The sequence below is a fragment of the Medicago truncatula genome, chromosome 4 (genome assembly GCF_003473485.1).
Source record: "Medicago truncatula cultivar Jemalong A17 chromosome 4, MtrunA17r5.0-ANR, whole genome shotgun sequence".
Taxonomy (NCBI): Eukaryota; Viridiplantae; Streptophyta; class Magnoliopsida; order Fabales; family Fabaceae; genus Medicago; species Medicago truncatula.
Window position 1 is genome coordinate 41,106,055 of NC_053045.1, and position 22,123 is coordinate 41,128,177.

The 22,123-nt window shown below is 32.2% G+C and overlaps 1 protein-coding gene, 2 non-coding genes and 1 pseudogene across 3 annotated transcripts; all 4 read right to left on the reverse strand.

The window, feature by feature from the left end:
- Nucleotides 1–4,313: 4,313 nt before the first annotated feature.
- On the reverse strand, nt 4,314–4,469 carry LOC112421459 (uncharacterized; annotated as a pseudogene).
- A 2,077-nt stretch (nt 4,470–6,546) lies between these two features.
- Nucleotides 6,547–6,662, reverse strand: LOC112421460 (U5 spliceosomal RNA). Its single transcript, XR_003011789.1, has one exon. It is a non-coding gene; the product is annotated as a U5 spliceosomal RNA (small nuclear RNA).
- A 1,091-nt stretch (nt 6,663–7,753) lies between these two features.
- LOC25493019 (pentatricopeptide repeat-containing protein At2g01860) lies at nt 7,754–9,805 on the reverse strand. The gene is made up of 2 exons (XM_013601392.3): nt 9,645–9,805; nt 7,754–9,520 (listed from the first exon to the last, which is right to left on the reverse strand). Exon 2 carries the CDS (start codon nt 9,474–9,476, stop codon nt 8,046–8,048), a length of 1,431 nt encoding a protein of 476 aa, XP_013456846.1. The 5' UTR covers nt 9,477–9,520; nt 9,645–9,805; the 3' UTR covers nt 7,754–8,045.
- Nucleotides 9,806–11,612: 1,807 nt separating this feature from the next.
- On the reverse strand, nt 11,613–11,676 carry LOC112421521 (small nucleolar RNA snoR101). The gene has a single exon (XR_003011847.1). It is a non-coding gene; the product is annotated as a small nucleolar RNA snoR101 (small nucleolar RNA).
- Between the last annotated feature and the right edge of the window lie 10,447 nt (nt 11,677–22,123).

Here is a 22,123-nt window from a genome sequence, read left to right on the forward strand (position 1 = left end):
AATGTTTCGCGGGAACTCATATATCAAAATAACACCTTGAGAGAAAGAAATAGAGATGATGATGTGATATGTTGGTAATGTGATGAAATGAGAGAGATAAAGAAGAATCGAAGTGTTGTAGAATATAGGTTATACAAAATTTTAAGTTCAATTCTTCAATTTGGATGGATTAATTTAACTTATTCACGAAAAAGAATATATTTTATACAAATATCATAATTATATTTAGGACATATTAATGTGTCAGAAGGACACACATTAAGAAATCCACAAACAAATTTTAAATCTTTAGAAAATACAATGCACAATTTTACGAAAATTTTATCTTTAGTACACTGGTAACTGGCCTAAGTGCGACATGTCACCTCATATACTAGTGGATAAACTATGATCATAGCTTATCACATATACCAGTGTACTAGATCAACCTTGTGATTTGTGAAACTGGTACTAAAATTCTAGATTTCAAATGACACATTAAAATTCTGTTATACGGATCAATCGGATAGTGGCAACGTGAAAATCTTCTGTTCTGTGGGCAAAACACGGTCCAATTTCATTTTGGGAACCTCTGAAGTTTAAAGTGTTGTCTTATTCCTCACTCGTTTCATTCTTACTTTCTTAATTCAGCCATATAAAGGTAAGTACATTCTTTATCTTTTTTGCCTTTTTCATGTGTTTTTTTTTTTTTTTTATCATTCACATTTCAACCTCCGACATAATTGCATGCCATGTGAAACCATGGAAAGTAGCATCATGCATTGAAGGCCTAAGAAATATACTATGGCAATCCATTTAATATTTTTTTTTTTTTTATGCATGCATGGAGGATGATGTTGTTTTAGTTTTCCCTAGATGATTTGTGATTGATAGTTGAAACCATGTTTTCTTGCAGTAATGTATTATTATACATGATAGTTGATCCTTATGAGGTGTTAACTTCTTGAAGTTTTAGTTCAGTAATACTCTTCCTATCACTGTTATAAGCAAAAATCAATTTTCTAGGTTCAGTGGTCTATAATATAGATCAAATACATCATTTAATGAATAAACTTAAAAAATTATTTTTTTACTTATAACAGTGATTGGAGGGAGTAAGATATTATCCCCTTAACATTAAGAGATAGAATTCAAATTCTCTTGGAAACGGTCATAACATGGTTACTTACACGTATTACTTGAATTAAAAAAAATATATACATGATGGATGATCCAGAACTTTCTTATTGTGAACTTATTTTTTCTTTTTCTTCCTAGGATTTGAAGTGGTATAATTCAATAATAGTTTTAAAAAAGAGACATTTTGATGACAACAATTCGTTGAAAACTTTGGTTAAAAAACGAAAGTTCATACAATTTTCCATGAGGATCATGGAAAAGAGCATACTTGGATTAAGGAGCGCGGAGGAGCAGGAATTGCACTCCCTAGAGAGAGATATTGAGCAGTGCTCCAAAGAGCTTCTAAAAAAGAAAAAGCAAGCTAGTGGTATTAAAAGAAGAAACCAAAATTATAAGAAAATGAAGAACAAAATTGAAGAATGTGCCGAAGATCTTGCAGCAGACAAGGCGCGGGTCGGTTTACTTGAGGAGTTTAATAAAAAGAACGAGCATGGGCTCAAGAAAAATAAGAAAGAACTTTGTAAAGTCATGGATGGCAATAATGATATAGACTGTGGTGGAAGAAAGGAAGAGGAGCTTGAGACTCTCTCACAAAAAATTGTCGAAATTACTGAGGAAATTAAGACAAAAAAGAAAGAGCTTGGTGATGCCAAAATATCTGTTAGTGATAACGTAAAAGAACTAGTATCACTAAGGAGTAAGTTAATAAAGGTAATGTCAAAGAGGAGGACTGATAAGTGTGATCAAATGAAGGACTTTGAGTCAAGTAAGAAGCAATATGAAGGTCGGGTTACGGAGTTTAAATCAAAAGAAGAGGAATTTAAAGGTCAAGTGAAGGATCTTGAATCATTTAAGAAGCATTTGAAAGCCAGCTGAAGGGACTTAGATCAAAAGAGAAGCAATATGAAGGACGAATGCAGGAACTGGAGTCCAAAGAGAAATATTTTCAAGGACGAGTGAAGGAGTTTGGATTAAAAGAGCGTGAATTTGAAGGCCGAGTACGGGAGTTTGAATCAAAAGAAGAGGAATTTAAAGGCCGAGTGAGGGAGTTTGAAGTCAATGCAGAATAACTTCGATGCAGAATATGAAACATTAATAAAATCAGGTAAATGTTCTTAATCTAGTTTAATGAGACAATTTAATTTCAACATGATCTTTTCTTGATTTTGATATTTTTAAATATGTCCTAGCTAATTATGCAATTACATCTTTTACAGATGATCAACCAAGTCCTACCATTGATGGAAGAAGTTTGCAGTTGCTCCCAATTGAGCAAATTGATGAACTTGAGTCACGTGGCAATGACATTCTAGCTAATCTGCTAGCATCATCATCATCAGATCCATCAAAATATGTTTTGGATATTATCCAGAACCCCATCATTCCATTGTGTAAGGGAGACAATGCTGCAATTATTGATGATTTCCACATTGATTTGCTCGAACAACTGATGAGAATCTCACCACATGTTAAACCTCATGTGCAAGAAGATGCAATGAATCTAGCACTGAAAATTCTGTCCAGGTTCTGGGTTTTCTGCTACTTCTGTCAATTTATGGGTTGGTTTCATCTTTTGATGAAGATGAAGTTTTAAAGCTTTTTGGAATCGTTGCTCAACACAAGATAGCGGTAGAGCTCTTCTTTGGGACTATGGGTTTGGCACATAAAATTTCCGGTATGCTAATTTATGAATGTTTTGTTCAGACACTAGTCTTTCTACACACTGAGCCATTATACTTATTTTTATGAGCTATGTTATTTGTACATCTAAAATTGGACAACCAATGCAACAACTTTTAATTTTGTGAGGAGCACGGAAATCAAAATCATGCAAAATATCATTAAAAATAGCAAATAAGTTGTTGGTTGTTCACATATCATTCCTCTATTTTTATCTCACTTTGAAGTGAATTGGTTACATTACATCAGCAAATGTATAAATATATCTGTAGTACTCATATTTTTGGATTATGAAGAAAAACTATGATATTAACTGTTAATAGAAAATTGAATTTATATGGAATTGGCTTCTCATACAATTGATGCAAAAGTTCTCCCTATTTGTTATGAAAAAATTGGCATCTTGGCTGATGCTTGGAAAGTGAAATAGACTTCAAATTTGCATCTCTCTTTTGTCTTTATATGTGAATGTTCTAAACCAAGTGATCATCGATTTCAAGTTATAAATAAGCTTCAGTTAAGGACCCATCGTTCGGGATATTCGGAGTTCGAGTCATGACTGGAACAATCGTAGGCCAAACTTTGGTTATCTTCCAACCGAACTCCGAATTACCACGGTCTCTATCCCTTAAGAATTGGAGGGTTAAGACAAAAAAAATATGTATATGTTCTATTTTTTTAAATGGTTTGAGGTGTTGTGTTCTCCTCCCTATTTACTTTGAAGTGAAACTTTATTGCAACTTGCAGATTTTGTTCAGAATCTTATCCGGAAGAAGCAACATATTGAAGCTGTTAGATTCATATGTGCTTATAACGTGGCCAACAAGAATCAATCAGTTGATCTCTTGCAGGAACATGTGCAGAGTGCAAAAGTGACTTATGAGAGCAAGTGCAAGACAACCAACTCCATTGAAATAAAGGTTCTCTTTTCTTATTCATATATGTTTTATGAAACAATCTATCTTCATGCACCATCATGTTAGTTATAAACAAGTTGAATTTGGAACCAGGGTAACACAAGAGAAGAAATAGCTAGTTTGGGAACTGTTCTACGGTGCATTTCAGATTACAATATTGAACGTGCGGATTTACTTAACGAGATCCAAGGTAGAATTATTGATCTGAAGAGAAAAAGGCAAGTAGCTTCTTGTATTGGAATTTCGCAAATGAATTAACAGGATTCTGCATAAGTTTTGGTGGCACTTTGGGTTTCAGTTCTTGGATGTAGGTAATTTGATAGTATTTTTTGTTTTTGGGCTGGTTAAGAAAATGTTTATCAAATGTATCATCATGTTAACATGTATGTTTATCAATTCATCTGATCGAGACACAAGGGGAAGTATTGACAGTAGAGAGAACTGGATTGTACAAACTGGTGTAAAAATATGGTGGTCACCTTGTACCATTTTGATGTTTTGATTGTGATGATAAGAGTTGGGTTTTGCTGTTCCAAAAAAAAAGCCTCAATTGCTTTAGTTGCTTTGAAATATTGAGGTAACATTATGGAAAAAGAAGTATATTTTTGAAAGGTCACCTCCCAAAAATAGAGGAATGCCACTCAAAGCAACGAGCACACGATATCCTTTAAAGAATAGTTTGTTTTGTACTCGCTGCATGGCTCCATGCTAAAAAGGCAAAAGAATAGTTCGTTTTGTGCTCGCTGCATGGTTCCATGCTATCAAACATGTTAAGTCTACCTCTATGCTATACCGATAACTTGACCTCCATTTTATTCAGCAAAAACCGATAATTTGACCTCCGTTTTATTAAGCAAAATCAATGTGGGACTTGACGATTTTTTTATCTCACTCGGTATATAGTCGATAGTTGATCTAGTCTAGTACATATACATAATAGAACGAATCTTGGTGATGAAATCAATGGCTTTCTCATGATCTTCCCTCAGAAGAAGCTCATATTGTTTCCTCAATGCTTGCAGTTTCACCTTCTAAAAAGGTGTGTCACCACCTGTGTGACATTTTTCAAGTGTATCCCACACAAGCTTTGATGATGCACAAACATAAATCTCACCTCATCAATACTTTGATAAATCATGAAAGTTTCTTTGCAATCTTTATTATGCTCTCTATTCGTTGTACGTTCCACATCTGTTGCATTGTCTCCAATCTCTTGAACACCATTGGTGATTACTTCAATCACTTATTGGAAGCCAAACAATGCCTCCATAACTACACCAAGAAATTGGTGATTGTTTGCGCATCAAGAATCTGAATTGCTATTGGAGTATGTATCTCAGATATTGAGATAACTCATAGATGAAATGCAAAATAGAAAGTGGAGAGTATAGAGAGAATTTAGAAAACTAAATTGCTAATATTTATTCATTGTGTGATCAAGTATTTGTATACAATGAAGTAACTTGCATTACAAGTTAAATAGGTTACTAGCTCCTTAGCAACATAATAGTAACTAGCAATGGAGTATATGAATTATACTCAATAATTTGTAGAATGACATATAAACCAAAGAAACCATTTTAAAATAAACAATCCAAAGTTCTTTTATTAGGGGATAAATACAGTTTAAATCTCAATTATAATATTACTCTTTAGGCTTCTGGTTCTAACATGCAAAACCTTTATAGAGCAATTATTACATTATATATATATATATATATATATATATATATATATATATATATAACTTATTAGTATTAAGCAGTAGCTCGGACAAATACAAATTCAAAGATATCTTCAATATTTAATATATTTAAGACCAGACGCCAAACATCTTCACCATCAAATTTTTTCCTCCCAATATCAATACAAACTTGAGATATAGGACAGAATTGAAGCTTGTATCCACCCACTTATGATAGCCCTATTGTCGTTAATACCTTTAATACCAACATATGGTAATTGACCTATTTCATTAACCATCACCCACTTGGAGAAAAGAGGAAGTTATTTGCCCAAAAACAAGAATCGGCAAGAAAGGATGTGGAACGGGCATTTGGAGTGCTTCAAGTATATAAATACACTCAAAGAAGAGAAGTTATATAAACAAGAATCGGCAAGAAAGGAAGTTATATAAATACTAAGAACCCATGCCAGAAAAAGAAGACAATACATAATCAAGTATATGAGGAATAATATTTTTATAATCATTTCTAAACAGTTTTTGTGACAATTTTTTTCTTCCTCTTTTTATTGGATAAAAACAATAATAGAGAGAGAAAAAGGAGAGAGACAATAAGAACACAATGAGTGTATGAGAACCTTGTCATTTTTGTGTTGTTTCACCAATCTCAACCACACCAATTATTTATTTATGAATTGACTTACGTGTTCGGTTGCAGATCTATTTATGATAAGATATTGAGACAAAATTGTGGGAAAAAAAATGTTTGTATGGATCATCATCTCCAGGTGCTGCTTTTAAGAGGTAGTGTGAATGTATTTTTAAATAGTTAGTCGGAAAACGAAAAATATGTTTAGATTATATAGTTGGAGAAACAAGCAGAAGATAAGTTTCTCAATATATGGAACCAAATACTTATGAATGAGAAATACAAGATGCTTCAACTGTTAAAGGTACTGCAACATGAAGTTGTAGAAGGAAGGAAAATAACAAATGCCATCAAAGGATATTGAAGTACACCTACGATTCATGGATAACAAGGGTCTTGAAAGGATTGTTTGAGGAATCCTTAACAAGAAATTGTCTTGAAAATATAAGTTAAACACTTCCCAAAGGTACAAATATAAAATATTTGACTAGAATTTTAGGGACATTTTTAAGGTCGCCTCCAAAAAATGGAGGAATGACACCTAAAATAGTAAGCACACATTATTCTTTAGTAAAATGCGAAAGAATATTGAGGTTAAACTTAAATTATGTGACGTTATGTCCACAGTATAGATCTGGTTAAATTCATTGTTGATTAGAATCATCAATTTCTATTGTTCAGTGTACAACCAATAGTATACAAACTAATTGACTTACCTGTCCAAATGAGTGATTTTTGCAGTAACAGGACATAAGTTGATTTTTATAAGTAGATACTAGCTTGGAATATAGACACTTAAAATCATCCTAGCTGCTGAACATAATTTTTAACAATTAAATGAAAAAAAAAAAAAAAAAAAAAAGGGATTTGAGAAATAAATCAAGCTACAGCAAGGTATATAATATAAGGCAGTTTATTGGAAAATGCTTCTCGACATCATTCACATGCAAAGCCTTTTGGATCATTAGATGAAATTACAATTACAGCTTTCCCAATCAAGCATGGCTAATGCATCCAAAGGTTAGGCCTTGAGAAGAAGCTTTTATCAATTTTTCTCCTGTTTCACCGATTTCAACCACAACAGCTATATACAGATTAACAAGAATGTGACATGTTTTCTTGCTGTTCCAGTAATGACACTATTGACATGACATTATCAGTAATCCAAAATCATTAGATTTGAATACTTGGATATAGTGATATGCTCATACTGTGGAACTTCCTTTGAAAAGGTTGGACAATACTTAATTGATTGAAACTATATAACTGGCATTTCGATCTCGCAGAGCAGATGAATATGACAGTTCAAACTTCAAACAACGGTGTGACTCAAAAAATGTGGCAACAACAATGTTGACAACTATATGTGTATTCAATTTAAGTGTCAAATCAAATGCAGAAAGAATAAAGGAATGCCACTTAAAGCAATGAATCCAAGGTACTTTTTAGTAAACTTGCTTTTGACTATGATGACTTGATGGGTTTTTTTATCTCATCATATATAGTTGATCAGGTACATTATACATTTTACATTATCTAGTACTAGTATATTTATAGTTCTTCGCTGATAATATATACTGCAAAATTATGGTCTTAAACTCATATTTTTTTACTGTGAGAATAGTTAGAAGTCTATGGTTTAACAAGTTTTTCCATCTGTACCTATCAGGGTTCTTTTGAAGTTACAATATCAGTTTTGCTGAATGAAGTGAAATCAGAAAATGTTTTTCAAACTAAATAGACCCAAAAGGTTTAACAAGTTTTCCATATCATGCCAATCTCTTAACAGTTGGAACTATAATTGAAGGGTTTAGTTGCATATTCACATGCAAAATTTACCCTCAATGTTGAAGATGTGTGTTGATGTACAAATGGAAGCCCATAAGGGTTTAGTGTAGCCACTGCACATTAGACTATATCACTATACAGAAAAATTCAAAAATGACACAAACAATGATAATGCTAGTTGAACTCATACTGTGCGTAATTTATTGAATCATGACACTAGATGATTATGTAACGTGAAACCTGCTATCTCGGCTTCCTTACAGATCTCTTTGCACTTTGCTATCCTCCCGGAGGCCATGTAAATTTCAAGCATGTCCTTGTATAAACCAAAAGTGGGAGAAAATCCTGCTTCTTTAAGTTTTGAAAAATACCGCACGGCTCTCGATAGATCATTCAAAGCAACAAAAACCTTTATTACCACACGATAAGCTGGCAGGTCAAAGAGGCAATTCGAAGCCTCCATTTCCCAAACTAACTCCAATGCCTCTCTGTATTTCATCTCTGCGTAGCGGCTGTGAATTACAGTGGTGTACATTACCACACTAGGTTGAGAACCAGACTGTTTGAACCAACTAAACAAGCTCTCAACAACTTCAAACTTTCCCATCTTAGCACAGACTTTCATTATAGCAGTACAATCCTGTGAATTCAAATTCAGATCATCTCGTGCTCCGAGTTCATCTAACAACGGCACAACATGTCTGTATCTATCAGGGTTCTTTCCAAGTTCCATTATCAGTTTTGTATAAATGCTAGGATCCAACATTCTTTTATCCCTTCTAGCAATTGCCAACACCTTCCAAGCAAGTCTGAGGTTTCCTCCTTTTAAAAAACCCTTAATCAACGCCTCCAACACCCCACGACTTGCCGAACCAGTAAACTTGTTTAGGTTGAATAGAACCTTCAACTCATTCTTCCTGGCCAAAACCTCAATCGTCGAGGCCAGAATCCAATCATCCGGGAAAAGATGAGGTTGATTTTGCGCCCAACAGAATGTTTGTAGAGCTCTCTCAGGGTACCCCATCTGTCCTAATTCCTTTATCGTCAACGATAAAGAACCCTTCCTCAGAAAATGTACCCATTTTCCAAGAATCATGGACACATCTTCATCTGGATTAAGCCTACTAATCTCTCTCGCCAACCCAACTAAAAAACTCGGACTTTTATATAATTTCTTATCCATAGAACCGCGAGTAGAAACCATAGCTGGTAGTCTTTTCAGTGTAGGTAGTCCCAACGGACGAATCTTATGAGGAGACGGAAGAGGAAGAGGTCTTTCCCGATCCAATTTCCCTGGTTTTTGAGGGATTCTACCTTGAAAAAGTGACGATATAGCATCAATTTCATCGGATTCCCAAACATCAGTATCTAAATTTCGTTCCTCCTCATCACTCTCTTCTACATTCAATTCCTTATCATCATCATGAATTGGTTCGGTGGTTGTCGTGTTAGGTTTCTTCAGGAATAAATTAACACCAAACTCTGGAGGTAGCTTATCACGGCGGGGATATCGAAGATTCTTTGTTGGATTTTTTCTTCTTCTATTTGAATTTGCTGCTAAAGTGATTATTTGGTTTCTGCATAAAGTTCTTCCCAATGGAACAAAATGCAGACTAAGAAATGATACTGTACAATCCATTAATAGGGTTTAGAAATTTGGGGGTTGAATTATCATTGAGATACCTGAACAGAAAATTGCATTTATAAATTAAATGCATTTTAGTATCGGTATTAAGCTAATAGAAGAGAGAAAAATGTTTTCTCTGCAATGATGCAAAAATTATAATAAAAAAAGAAAAAGGAAAACCTGGATGAATTTGTCACTCTTTCTGGGGCCAACGACCGACTCCGGCAGCGTTTTCCGGTAAGTTGAGTTCAGTGGGACTCTGGTCTCCGGCAGCGCCTGGGTTATTCTTTTTTATTTGATAATAACGGTGCTGGGATGAGATTGGGAATACGGTGTAGATTAAAAACCAGGATTAATTAAATAAATAATAAATAATATTTATAAATATTCAAAATTTAGTTTTAAATTAAAATCGCTTATATTTTTGTCAATGTTTTTAGTTCTTTGTAAAACATTTCATCACCATTTTAGTCCCTATTCTTAAAGTGCAATTTTTTTAGACTAAAAACTAAAATATTTATATTTAAAAAACCATTTTCTTAATTAACCTTGAAAATTATTCTCATAAATGATTGATGATTTTTTAGCTTGTTATTCTCAATTTCCAATGCTGAAGGGTTGAAATATAAAATTTTAATTATAAATTTTTAATTGGATTAAAATCCAATTAACAATAATTTCCCACTATCATTTCCACAATGCAATTTTACATTTTATAAAGAGAGAATTAAGAGAGTTAACATGGAGCTAGTCTGTCACTTCTTTCAAAAAAAATAAAAATGGAGCTAATCTGGTTCTGTTTTTACGATGAAAAGAAAACATATAAAAAGTTATGGGTAATGAAAAAATGGTGAACAACTTAACTTACGCATAGAAAATTTAACAGAGAAAATTAAAGTAGTAGATTATAATGATGTTCATTGTGGGGCTTTTAGTTATTTTCATTTCAATTGCATAAAATTTTGATTGTCACTAGCATTTTAAATTAAACACTTCATAAATTTTCATTTTTATAAATTTTCATTTATAAAAACTCTAAAATTCTCATAATCTAATAAAAATTTCACAATAACAATCCCAAACTCATCTCTTTGAATTTATTCTACAAAATATTTTAATTATATTAAATTTTTTTCTTAAACTTTTCATTTCAAATCTCATAACAAAACTTAATTTTTATGGAATGTTTACTGTAGAGAAAAGGAGAGATTATTTTAAAGTTTGTCTGTTGGATTTAAATATTTGAAAGAGACTAGAGGAAAAGGTATGAGATAAAATTCCTTCATGACGCCCAATATAGATTAAAACAAAAGGATTCTATTTGCATAATTGACAAGCATTTGGACTGTTGAGAAATGAGAGGGAAAGACTACTTGGTTGAGGGTGAGGTAAGAAGATGAAAAGTTAGCCAGTTTTTTCTGAGACAACTTGGTTGCAAGATTTTCAAATCCGGATCATTTGAGTTTTGGTCCATAAAAACCAAAATAACCCATAATTACAGGGGATCAAATGTATAAAAATAAGCCAGAAGCGTGTAAAAACACCAGTTGAATTGGAACATTTCCAATCTGTAACTTACAAAAGCATAATACACATAGATTGTTTGAAAACCAAGAGATTTTTTTTGTCAAACACCAGGAGTGCAAATTAAGGCCAGATCAAATTAAGGTACAAAATTGAAACAATAAACATTTTAAACTGTCATGGGTAACTTCAGCATTTTAAACTGATATCAACATGTTTTTGCATATTACTTCCTTTAACCTCTATTTGGATAAATAACTTAATTTGCAGCTTATAACAAAGTTAAACTATTTTCATATATGCTTTATAAATCTAACTTAGAGAACTTTAGAAAATAAGTTGAAAACAAACAACTAATGAATATGTCATAAGTTGTATTCACATGTTATATACAAAATTGTTTTACAAGCAATTCACATGTAATTCTAAACTGATAAAGATAATTGTCCTATACAGATTCAAGTATATGAAATTGTAACAATAAACATAAAAACAAACGTTTGAAGTATTTTCTTTAATGGTCAATTACCTCATTTTGTATTCATAAAATTTGTATAAGTGAGGAATTTGCATAATATACATCAAAAAGTTTAAATCCAGATTGATAACCAAGTGCAAAGAAAAAGCATCAGCGACTGAAATTGTCAAACATTAACTTACCTGAAAGTTCAGAGATCAAGTGTAAAAACATCATTTGCAAAATCTTCGCACTTAGATTTTAATTCAAAAACAAATGTTTCGGTAGAAATAATATACGGCAAGTATACTCAAACAACCAGTTCCAAATCCAAAATCATACAAACAAAACAAAAAAAAAAAATCATAATCAACCGCAACGTCAAATCAAAAACAAGATAACCTCAAAAACCAAATCAATAGATGCAACAAATTCGTGTTTTCCTCAACGAAAAAAAAAATCGTGTTAACCAGAGCTAGAGCGAATGGTTAGCGGCTAAGGTTAGGTTTCAGTGAAACAGAGAGAGAAGAGGATGTCCCTCATGTGACTTGGTGGCATTAATATATTTGGGCTGTGAATGTTTGGGCCAGATATGCTGAATCAAGCTCGGGCCCAAAGAGTATCGTTCATTCCCAAAGTAAATATCCAAAATACCCCTGCATATGTTAACATGCACTAGTGTATTTTTTACCTATGTTAAGTCACGCTATGTGACTTAACATGCGCTAGTGTATTCTGAGCGTGAGTTAACCTAAGCTACGTGACTTAACTTGCGCTGGTGTATTCTGAGCGTGAGTTAACTCACGCTAGTTGGCCGGTGCAGAACTGAAGAACAAACGTTTTTTGGTCTGTGGTCAGTTTTTCAACATTCAATCCACACGTTTTTAACACTATTTTACACGTTTTTGTTTACCATATTAATGGTGTTTACAACCTATACTACCTTTCTCACCTATAAATACCCCTCCATACTTCTCTAATTTCTCACACCATATCACTTTTTACCCCTCCTCAATCTCTCCCTCTATTGCTCTTCTTTCTTTCTTTTTCAATATTCTCTATGGGGGTAAAGGTGATCAAACTTCTTCGGCGTAAAATAGTGAGAAGCCGATATGGGGAAGTGATCGACCCTTGGGATAAGTTTAAATTTTCTTTTTTTTACTCCATAAATAAACTTTTTACCGTGGGCAAAAAGATTCTTCTTGGGGTATAAAAAAAAAATCAAATTTAAATTTAGCTCAATGGTTGATGATGTATTTTCCCCATGAAGGTTGCTCACTATTTTACCCTAAGATGATTGGTCACCTTTTACCCCAAAGAAGATGAAAATAAGTAGTGAATTTGAATAAATTATTGTAAGAATTATTGTATTGTATGAATTATTAATAAAATGAGATATTGTTGTATGCCTCAATTTTGTTCATTCCTTTTTATTTTATATTTGCTTTTATATTCTAATTTTGTATTTAATGAATAAAATTTTAATTTAGTTCATTTACTTTTATTTATATATGTATTTATTTAATTAATAATATTGAATCAATATTTATTTTAAGTACACAAATAAATTAGAATAAAGTAAATCAAATAATTTGAATATAGTAAATAAAATAATTTATAATAAATCAAATAAAATAATATAGAATAAAGTAAATAAAATAATTTAGAATAAAGTTAATAAAAAAATTAGAATAAAGTAAATAAACTAATTTAGAATAAAGTTAAAAATAAAATTAGAATAAAGTTAATAAAATAATTTAGAATAAAGTAAATAAACTAATTTAGAATAAAGTTAATAAAAAAAATTAGAATAAAGTTAATAAAAATATTAGAATAAAGGCCTAAATGCAACCAAAAAATAAGAATAAAGTGTTGAATAATCAAACAAAGTCCAAAAAACGTGTTTTTGACCACCGGTCAAACTGGCGTAAGTTAACTCACGCTAGTGTTAACATGGGTGTGACTTAACTCGCGCTAGTGTTAACCTGGACGTGAGTTAACTCACGTTAGTGTTAATCATGTCCTCAAGAATACACGATTTTTTGACTTTGTTCAATGCATTTTAATTGTTTTTACACGTTTTTGTTAAGATTTAACACGTTTTTTGACCCTACTTATGGTAGATATAACCTATGTTACAATCTCCCCCTATAAATACACCTCTAAACTTCCCCATTTCCTCACACCAACTCACATTTTCACTCTCCTCCTCACTCTCTCCCTCCATGAATCTTCTTCCTTTCCTTCTTTTTTTCCTTCTTTATTTTGGTGTAAAAAGAATAAATTTTTGTTATGCTTGCTTTAGATGATGGTATTCAAGTGCCAACGAAATGAGGTTTATTCCTTGACACTTAATACCTTCATCTAAATCAGCCTAACAAGAATTTAATCTTTTCAAAGGAAAAACATGAATGTCGAGCGAAATGTTTGAGTCCTGGCCGTTTGGCAAGTTTGAAATACCCCATTTAAGAGGCAAGACAATTGTTGTAGTTGGAATGCACCTTACCCTAACTAATGACGATCTTCTGGCGGAATCAAGCTGTTGATGATATCTTCAGTTGATCTCAACAACGTTACCCACATATCGATCCACTGGAACATGTTGTGCTCCCAAAACATGCTCGTCACATTTTCGTCGTTCTTTAACTCCACCCAAGTGAATGCTACTCTCCCCTCGTTGAGCGTTGGACGTTTATACCGAACGTATTCCACCCTCATTGCGTCTCTGAGACTGACACCTTGGTTGAATTCATTCAGTTGATCCTTGAGACCTCTTAACGTTACATCAAGGCACCGAACCTTCAACGTCTGAGGTTCTCCGCTGTTGAATTCTGCATGAACGTCGATCCACCCGACCATTGCTTCAAATCTACACAATAAGAAATTTAACACAATCAATGAAAAACTCATTCCAACATTTTATCAAACACTTGGAGTGCAAATTATACATAAACCCTAAAAATGATAACTACAACATGAACATGCAAACATCTAAATAATTAAGCAATATTACTCATTTGCATGTAACATTGGGTCATATCTTGCAAAAAAAAAAAATTTAACAAACCCTAAATCTCAAAAAATCTAATCTAAGTGTAAAAAATATAACATAATATCTAAACATCATAACAATTAAGCACTATAAGTCATTTGCATGTAACATTCTATCATTTCTTCCAAAAAAATTAAAATTTTAACAAAACAATAAACCTAAAAAATTCTAGATTAAGTGAAAAAATTTATCATACCAACATAATTTACGTGAAAGCTTACTTGTTCTTGTTGTTGGAGTGTTGTTTGATTTGAAGTTGAAGGAATTTTGGAGTTGGGTAATTTGAGAGAAAATTGAGATTTGTGTGTGTGTTGTGTTTGAAAATGATGCAGAATGAGGTTCTGCCTGGGCTAATAACAGCATGTAGTGTGACTTAAGTTACGTTTCTCTTATAACTAGCACAACTTAAGTCACGCTACGCATGTTAACATGCGTAGGGGCATTTTGGACATTTACTTTGAGAATGAGCGGAACCATTTGGGTAATGAGCAGAATTCAAGAGTTTTTAACACATTGTAGATGAATTAAAAAGTATAGTTCATTTTGTATAAAAATAAAAATTGTGACTAAATTTATAAAATTACTCTTCATTAATAGTATGAGAAAAACAAATTTAAAATATTGAAAACATAATAAGTAATACCACAAATACTACCAATGAGTATAAATTTAAATAAGAGTGGTGCTATATGGTGACATTAAGCATTATTGTTTAAATAAACATCAATGATTCTCTGTCCCCTAAAAAAAAAATCAATGATTCTTTGTAATTGTAAAATGACATATAACTACAAACTATTTTAGCTTTTATGAGATATATTGTGGGGTTGAGGGAGTATTACTATGGTTAGTATAACCTCTTTTTACCTCTTGTTAAAAAAAAAAACCTTCTTTACCTTTTAAAAAATGAAGAAGTTTTTTTAAACCAAAAAAGAAGATACAAATTCTAGAGTTTTTTTTTTTTTTGTTGAATCAATACAAACTCTAGAGTAAATCTTGTATGTTTAAGCATGCATATAACAATAAAATTGAGAATTGATCTAACATTTTAGGAATATAAGTGTTTCTTTCTAGGTGTGCTTAAACATTGTACACTTGACCTTTATGATAGGCAAGTATTTCTCCAAATTCTAATGTACCGTTAGGCTCTTATGATGAGCTAATTGCATGTCTCAATTCCTTGTTTTAAGGATAAATCAATTTCAGTTTCTTTTATTAATCTGTCTTCGTTTTGTGTGATCCTTGTTATGCTAAATCTTGAGTGGTGAGCTATACACGCTTTAAGGGAATTGTTGATCCCTTTTTGCATGGCAAATAGAGGGCATATCTTTGGCCATATACTCCCTTCAAATATTATTTTTGAAGTAGTGGATTGTTTACCGTACTCTTTCAAATAAATTATTCAACACTCTTTTATCCATTAAATTTTATGAATCACATCAAATTTATATAACATATACATGATTTGGTGGGAATCATGTGAATCTTACCCAATAAAAAAGTGCATTAAAAACACTATTCAATCGAACTTTTTTAACAATTAGTTCACTTTTGGGAGAATCTCTTAAGAAGATAGGAGCACTTATTCGATCTCAAGGAATTATTCCGTCTTGTTATGCACTTATGATGAGCTAATTACACGTCTCAATCCATGGTTGTTAGGAGTATGCCTCATATAAGTGGAGGAGTGCTCTTAAGAGCATAGGAGCACTTATTCGATCTCAGAATTATTCCTTGATTGTTGATGAGATCGAATAAGTGCTAGGAGTGTTCTTATTTGGTTGTTGCTTCCTACATTTATTCCATCTCAATCTCATCGATAAAGGGTACAAGAGCTTGGCTCAGCTTGATGGAGAAGTAGGAGCGGATCATTGTATAAAAAATCCTTATGACAATGTAATCAAGAGTTGAATTTCATTATTGAACTTCAATGCAAGTATAGGATGCGAAAGACTTAAACTTAATGTAAGATTGTTGAATTATAGTGTGAGTGGTTAGTCCACTTAAAAGAGGCTCCAGATACCTTTTGCAAAAATATTTTTTTTTATCTTAAGTAAAGTATGATATTTCAATTAGTAACCAAAAGGGTCTTTGAAAAGAAAAGTTTGAACTAATAAGTCCACTTAAAAGCTCAGCTTATAATGCTTGTCCGCAAGAGTGTGTGACTTTAAAATATTTAGCTGGTTAAGGTTTAATTACACTTTTGGCCCTCTATGTTTTAAGAAGTTGCGATTTTGGACCTTTAACTAATTAAAATACAAAACAACCCCCTATGTATTGGATCTTTGGCAGTTTTGGCCCCCTAACTAATTAAAATACAAAACGGCCCCCTATGTATTGGATTTTTGGCAGTTTTGGCTCCCTAGACCAATTTTGACCCGGTCAACGCTGACGTGGCACTTCAAATGCAACCATTCATTTCTTTTCTTTTTTTGATGAATGGTGAAATGAGGTAAAAAAAGAAAATTTGTGTTAATCTAGATGAATAACAGGATACAATGGATATTGATATTGGTTGACACCGATATATAAGTCATGTTATATTGTTGAATAACAAGGCTGAGTGGCATGTATTTCCATGGTGCTCGTTTTTCCAATTATGAAGCATGGCTAAATGATCCTACTCACATTCGACCTAGTGCCCAGGTGGTTTGGCCAATAGTAGGCCAAGAAATATTGAATGGTGATGTAGGGGGAGCCACGTGTGCATTGTTTTAATTAAAAATAAATAAAAAAGCCACATATAAATTAAAGAATTAAATAAATGAAAAAAACAACAGCAAATAATTTAAAAAAATAAAAAAGAAAGAAAAAAAAAGGAAGGAAATTGTGTTCCAAAATCTGATTGTATCTCTTCTTCCTCTCATCTCTCTCTAAAACACTGATTCAAGAACCTGGTCCATTGATAGAAACATGGAAAAAGTGGAAAAATGATTAGCAGCTCAATGCAAGACGATAATAAAATAATGTTCTATTTAACGAAACGAAAGTTTCATTTTTATCAAAAGAAAAAAGAGTATATCACATGCACTTTGACATATATAAAGGGCACAAAACAAGGCAGCAATATTAGTTGCATGTTGCTTATACATAACTTGAATAAGAATTACACATTCATTGTTCCCTAACAATCCAATAGCCTGATATATTTATCATATAAATTCTCTTTTTCCTCCCTTACTCTAACGTTTTCTATTGTATATTTATTATAAACTGCTCAGTTATTTGTTAATTTGCAGTTATAAATGCAATATTATCAGTGTCAGCATGAATAATGCAAGAATATATGAATAATCTTTAATAGCATGAATATTTATTCTTGAATAAGTTAAAAAGTGTTTTAAAACTCCTCATATGAGACACAATAACTCCTACATGTTATCTTGAATGCATGAATAAGAACTCCATGTATTATCAATTTGATGATCTCCCAAAAAAAATCAGAACAATCACATACTATTTACATTATTAAAAGTATAATAATAGTTTCTATTTATATTTCCTCATCAACTGTGTTCCTGAATGCTACAACTAGTTTACCTGTGTTTGAAAAATTAGAATGCCACTTTACTTCCTCGTGTTTCTGGTTACAATTCGAATACGAGAGAGATTTAATCAGAGCAAATCCATGGTGGTGATGAAGCAGTGGCAGAAAGCTTCAAGATTTTGGAACAAAGGGTTTTGGAGAGAGAATCAGTGTTTTAGAGAGAGATGAGAGGAAGAAGATGGAGAATCAGATTGTGGAACACGGTTTCCTTCCTTTTTTTTCTTTCTTTTTTATTTATTTAATTATTTGTTGTTTTTTTTTCATTTATTTAATTCTTTAATTTATATGTGGTTTTTTTATTTATTTTTAATTAAAACAATGCACACGTGGCATCTTTGAAGTGCCACGTCAGCGTTGACCGAGTCAAAATTGGTCTAGGGGGCCAAAACTGCCAAAGATCCAATACATAGGGGGCAGTTTTGTATTTTAATTAGTTAGGGGGTCAAAACTGTCAAAGATCCAATACATAGGGGATTGTTTTGTATTTTAATTAGTTAGGGGACCAAAATCGAAACTTCTTAAAACATAGGAGGCAAAAAGTGCAATTAAGCCCTTTTGTTAATGGTCATTCTTTCATGATGAGTTTATATTGAAATTTAATCTACTTTTATAAAATCAAATACTAGCTTATCTATTACTCTACTTTCCACAAACATAGCCTAACACACATGCAGATAAAATTAAAGTTAAAAACTTTAGACAAAAAGCTGGATTTACTTTGAAAATCTTTAAACTAAAGCATCATACTTTTCATTTTACTATTCTCAGCAAATGAGAAGCTTTGTTAAACAATGTTAAGAACTAATAACAAACCAAAATAGCAGAAAGAGTGAAAATTATATAGGACGAAAATAAGAAAGACATTAAAGTGCTTACGGTGCAAGACACAACCATCCAAAGAAAAAGCTCAAACCAACAATTATATTTAATTACTTTACTTTATGAATATTCTTATATATACTATCGATCAAAATTTTAGAGCTTTTTATTTTTTATATAATATAATCAAAGTTTTATGATAACCCATGCTCTGTTTCATCTCCTCTGCTTTTACATGCTCCAAAGAAAACATTAACAAACACAACACAATATTGAATAAATTACTATTAAAATTGATTAACAAGTACTAATTCTTGTTTTCAATAACAGTTTCACTACATGAAGATTCTCAAATAGTTCTTATACAAAACCAAAAACAAGAAATAATGATAACATAATAGTAGTGGCAATCATCCTTATAAATTTCTTCTCCACAGTGATTGATGATGTTGAAGAGTCATCAGGTTTGTTAGGAGGCAATCTGTAGTAATATGGATAATATGGTAGAATAGGATCAGGTGGTGGTGGAGCACCATAAACACCACCACCGTTGTTGTTGTTATTATTGTTGCCGTCGTCGCCGCCGCCGTTGCCGTAAGGTGGTGTAGGGTTATAAGGGTAATTGTTATTACCAGAAGGTGGTGGATATGGTAATCCAGATTGTGGTGGTGCTGGTGGAGCTGTTGAAACTGAAGGAGTTGGATTTGTAGGAGTGACGGTTCCACTTCCTGTGGGTGGTGGGTAACATGGATAGGGACAAGGGGTGTCGGATTTTGTTGTGGCTGGAAAACAGAGGAGTGTTATTGAGAGGAAGAAGAGAGTGGAAGTGGTTGAGTTAAAGATAGACATGTTTGGATGGAATGAAAAAGATGGTAAAATGATTAAGGGAAATGAAGAAGGAAAATGAACAAGTGGTTGTGTAGTGATGTGAATATGTGAAGGTGATGAAACAAAGTGAGTGAGTTGGAAATTGGAAGAGATGTGTGGGTGGTCTTATTAGATAGCTACATGTGTTTTGTTTTGTCACATTTTGAAGAATTGAGAGAGTGAAAATGAAATTAAAATAAAGTTGTTAGTTACTTTTTGAGTAATGATGTGGAAGAAGAAGTCAAATTAGGGCTTGGAGCAATTTCTAAGTAATTTCTAACTTTTAAGTGAGAGTGCTTAGATGAAATTAGGGAAAAGGAGGAGTTGGTGAAGAAGCTTGGGGGACAATAGAGGCTTTCATTTGGGAGCTTTTGAATATTAAAACTATGATAATAATTTATTTTTTATTGTAGTGTTGGTAAAGAATAATAATGATTGCACATGAGATGCCTACAATAGCAAGGAAGTGTATATTGACAAGGTTTTAATGATTAAGCACTTTTTATACTACCATCTAATGAGATGGAGATGATAATCTTATAATTTGACTATGCAGCCCTACTACATAACCATCTTTAGAAAATAACTATCAATTTTTTTTTATTAGAAGTCAGTGTAAAATTAGTTTATACTTATTAGTATATATCTTCTTCTCTTTGATAAACCATGATGGAGTAAACTACAATCAAATTCACATCTAAGTGATTATAAGCAGCAATGTTATTTCAGCATATTGAAAATGAACTTAATTAAGTGGACAAACTAGCTTCAACTTATATTTGATGTTAAATAGAAATACATGTGTATATCAAAGAAGAAAAAAACTTGTCATTGCTTAATTAGTTGTCCTTTTTAATGTATAAATAGCATGTGGTGAGTTTTGTTTTCTTCAATATTAGAAGTATATCAAATATTTTAGACAGTCTCCCCTTAAAGGTGGACACAATTTCTTGTAATCAAAACCTTTTTATGCACTAGGCAAAGTTAAGGGTGGAACATCGCAAAGATAGTCCATTATAAACTCATCTCAAAGCACTTTTTTTTTCCTAATCTCAAAGCATAGTTTTATTATTATTTTAGAATCCGTTAATGTTTTGAATAATTAAGTTCATTTTTTTTGTCAATGTAATGTATGTTCTTATATAAAAAAAATTAAAGATAGTTCTTTCTATGAATCAAATTACAGTTGTAACATTGAGGGTAATCGAACACTAGTTTAATTGTCATGGTAGATATATACTCGGTTTTCAAGCCGTTGTATGAACGTAGTTTAATTGACAGAGACGTTAGAATATGTAAGGGTTGAAGTTCGATCATCAAATTCTCATTTATTCACTTCAAGGGACATTGATAAACCAAATCATAGAAGAGCATGTGAACAAGTTTCCAATTGAAGCTAGTGTCCAATTTGGTGACTTCAGAATTAAGTGTAACTCAACGGCAAAGCCCATTCCATACACATGAAGTCAAGAAGAAATTAAAGAACAGCTGGAGAAATATAAGAAGGAATATGGAAACGTGGCTCAAAACTGCACAGTGTCACTTTGATCACTGGCTGCAATAATAAAAGAAATTTTAATGATTTAAATGAATTATTGAAGAAATATTTTTAAAAGAAAGATGAATTTTTAAACCAAATATTTCAATTCAAACTGGACTAATGCATAATAATTTCATGTTCAATCATAACAAAAGAATTACATCTAAATAGTGGTCTTGCTTAGCTTATACTTGTTGGTTATATCTAAAATGTGCTTTTAGTTTTACACTTTTACTGAATCTCATTGTTCTGTGTGGGAAAAGGTCATGTAGTTGGTTTCTCACTTTAATTTCTCGTTTCTAATTTCTAATAATGACACTTATTTTGACGTGAGGTAGTGGTTATATCTACTATACATGATTCCAAATCAATTGAACGTTTCAAACGATTCTATTAAGAGCAGTTATTATTTTGTTTTCTTCTTTGAGTGTATGCCCTTGCCCTGACTGCCCAAGATTCCCATCCAATTAAGCACCTGTAATGTAGATAAACGTTTACCTCTCACTAGCACATTAGTTGCTGTATGGGTGTTGTGTCATTTGATGATATGCTGGTCTAGTGGCATTTTATCTAGGGATAGCGAAGCATGTTTCATCTAAACCCGCTTAAAACAGGTTAGCAAGTTTAAAATTTTACACCGTCCCATTTAGTGGCGGATAGACGAGTTGGCAAGCTAGTCCTCCAAACAAAAACGTTTTTTTTAAGAGAAAAAACAACTTTTTTAATATATATTTTACAACTTAATTGTTACAAAAAAATTGTGTTGTTTTTATCATGAAAAAATATAGAAGAATAGGCAGAAAAAAAAGTTCTGATATAAAAATAAATCCGTCAACATAAAACAAATCCGCAC

What these genes read in the sequence shown, in the direction of transcription:
- LOC25493019 (XM_013601392.3), bottom strand. Translation starts at nt 9,476, where the DNA reads ATGGATTGTACAGTATCATTTCTTAGTCTGCATTTTGTTCCATTGGGA.